Source organism: Lacerta agilis, chromosome 6 (assembly GCF_009819535.1).
Source record: "Lacerta agilis isolate rLacAgi1 chromosome 6, rLacAgi1.pri, whole genome shotgun sequence".
In the NCBI taxonomy this organism is placed as follows: Eukaryota; Metazoa; Chordata; class Lepidosauria; order Squamata; family Lacertidae; genus Lacerta; species Lacerta agilis.
Genome location: NC_046317.1, coordinates 36,901,727 through 36,904,747, shown reverse-complemented (window position 1 = coordinate 36,904,747; position 3,021 = coordinate 36,901,727). Strand labels below are relative to the sequence as shown.

At 44.6% G+C, this 3,021-nt stretch overlaps 1 protein-coding gene across 1 annotated transcript; it reads right to left on the bottom strand.

Moving 5' to 3' along the window:
- Positions 1–224: 224 nt before the first annotated feature.
- JUN (Jun proto-oncogene, AP-1 transcription factor subunit) lies at positions 225–2,692 on the bottom strand. Its single transcript, XM_033151990.1, has one exon. It carries the CDS (start codon positions 2,576–2,578, stop codon positions 1,631–1,633), a length of 948 nt encoding a protein of 315 aa, XP_033007881.1. The 5' UTR covers positions 2,579–2,692; the 3' UTR covers positions 225–1,630.
- Between the last annotated feature and the right edge of the window lie 329 nt (positions 2,693–3,021).

Here is a 3,021-nt window from a genome sequence, read left to right as displayed (position 1 = left end):
CTCATTCATTTCACCGGACTGAGGATCACATTATTCCTCTTTTAGTTTGAAAAACAAAACTTAACAGCAATAATCTTAATGTTTTTCTGCCCAAAATGCCTGTGCATTTTATGGCTCAAGTTTCAAAACACAACAACCAGTTTAAGTTGCATTCTCTCCCCCCCCCCCCTTGTCTATCATGGAATATGTTTCTGGTGAAATAAAGTCATAAGAGGGAAAAGGAATTCAAATTTGTTGAAAGAGTAATAGAATGACTTTATTGGACAACAGGCATAGCAATAAATACTCATGAACAGAGACTCTTTTAGATAACAAAAACATGAAGGTGACAAATTGCCAGATGAACGTTCCCTTTTTGAAAACTTTTCCTTGTCTTCAGGCAAAGAATATTTGCTTAACTTGGACACATAAATTGGGAATGACCAGTTATACTGTATTTGACAACTCATGGTGCAGAGCAGGGGATGCAACAGAACTCTACTCTTGCCCATCCCATTTTACTTGTTAGTTTTTAAAACTATGTCACTACTAGTTCCTTGTAGACCATACAGACTGCAAGTTAAATTGTTCAAACAGACAGGATCTATGTTTCTTTCCAACACAGGGGGTCATTTATGTGCCCTCCAATTAATAGAGGATAGAAGAAACAGTCTTATGGCACCTTAAAAATCAGGAATGCCAAAATACATTTTTGTTGTTGCTAAAGCTGCAATCCTGTTATGGATGTAGCTCTGAAAACAAGTCCCACTGGATTCAATGGGACTTACTTCTGAGTAGGCATGGACAGGTTTGCACTGTTATAGAAGTGTTGGGCTTTCCCTGTCCCCCCTTACAGCACTAGTTAACAAGAGTTTAACATCTAACCACAAGTTCATTTTGTATATGCCTGTCTTAATGTTGCTAATCAAAGAAAGGGGGTGACATATTATTGTTTTTTAAGAAAACATACCAACCCTTTATGCATTTCTTGTTCAGAACAAAAAAAATATTTAAAAAATTATATACTTTATTACAAATGGAAAAAACTCAGAAGATTGCTAAAAAAAATCTTATTTACAAACAATACTGGGCAGAACCCAAATGAACATAAAAATAACTTACAAAGTCATGAAGTAGTTTTATTGACATTAATCAGCTGTCATAAAATAAAAAATATATATGTACATACACAACTCGACTTGAAGGCAGGCAGTATAGTTCAGCTTCTGTTAGCCTCCCACAAACTCCCTCCCCATTTTTATTTTTATTTTAAGGAGTACTAGAGAAAGCAAATCTACAGTGTCTACTGCAGTTTAACCTTTAATACTGAATGATCGTTGAATGTTAGGTCCATGCAGGTCTTGGTCAATGTTAAAAGAAAAAGGTAACACAAGGCTTCTTCATGCCTCGTCTGAACAGAACAGCCTTCTAGCGGAGCTGGACCGTCAACTGGTTTGCCACCACCTCAAACCAAAAGGCACACCAGTCTCTCTCCACGCATGCTTTGGTGGAAGAGGGGGGCACTCTCTAGAATCAATGCCTTTCAGCCTTTTCTTCCCGCCCGCCCCCCCAAGTGAAGCGTTCCACCTCCTAACTTCCTTCTTTTTTTTGCTTAGTTTTGCCCCACCACACAAGTTACTTTCCAGTCTCTTCAAAAAGTTTGCAACTGCTGTGTGAGCATTAGCTGGCACCCACTGTTGACGTGATTCATGACCTTCTGCTTCAGCTGCGCAACCTGCTCTCGCAGCATATTGGCAGTGGATGCCAGCTCCGAGTTCTGGGCTTTCAAAGTTTTGACTTTTTCCTCCAACCTGGCAATGCGCTCCAACTTCCTTTTCCGGCACTTGGAGGCCGCAATTCGGTTTCTCATGCGTTTTCTCTCAGCCTTGATCCTCTCCTGGGATTCCATGTCGATAGGCGACAGGGGAGGAGTCTCCCCGGGCATTTCTGGGACAGTCTGAGGCTCTTCTTTCAGAGCCTGAAGCCGAGGATGCTGCACAGGCATCTGGGGGTTCAGGTGATGTTGCGGAGGGTAGCTCAAGCTGTTCGCATTGTAGCTCGGTGCCGTGTTGAGTGCGTTGGGGTTGAAGTTGCTGAGGTTGGCGTAGACCGGAGGCTCACTGTGCAAGTTGGCACTGAAGCTGTTGTTTCCAGCCATGGAAGAGACGGGGGTCATGCCGGTGTTTGATGGCTGGGCAGCGGTGGTGACGCTGGGGGGCATGGTGTTCTGGTTGTGCAGCTCTGCCAGCGCCCTGACAAACCCTTCGGCAAACCCTTCCTGCTCATCAGTGACATTTTTTGGGCAGAGGAACTGGGTTGGGGTCGGCGTGGTGGTGATCAGCCCGTTGCCAGACTGGATGATCAGCCTTTCCAGTTCAGGAGAAGCCAGCTTGAGAAGGCCCACGTCTGGGGAAGTCAGGATATCGGCATTCTTGTTCCTCAGGTGGGGCTTCAGGTTACTGGAAGGGTCAGCCAGGTTGAGAGTCATGTTCTGCTTCAGCACCTTGGGGTTATTATATCCATAAGTACCACTCTCTGGCTGCACAAACGTCGTATTGATGGCATCATCATAGAATGTAGGTTCCATCTTTGCAGTCATAGAATACAGTCCACAAGTTGGTCCTACTTAGGACAAGCAAGCAAACAAACAAACAAGGAGAGGAAGCTGTGCCACAACTTACACTACCCTTTCCCCCCCTCTTAAAAAAAACTTTTCAAACAGCTTTTCCGAGAGGAGAAGAACAGAGGTGATGAATTAAAGTCTGGCTCTTTTGCCACAAGTCATTGGCTCGCCTGTCCCCGTTTTCCGCCCCCAAACTCCGAAAAAGAGGTCTGGATTTGACAAGCGGAGGCTTCCTCAGCTAAGAACAAGGTTCAGCGCAGTCATCAAGAGTGCGGAGCTCCAGAGAAACAACTCGACAAAAAAAGAGGAATAAAGTTCTTTATCGAAGTGCGGAATCCCCACTCCCGGCCAAGGAATCCCAGGAGTGGAATTGGAGGGTGGGTGGGGCGTGAAGGTTTGCGAGTCCCACAACTTTGGAA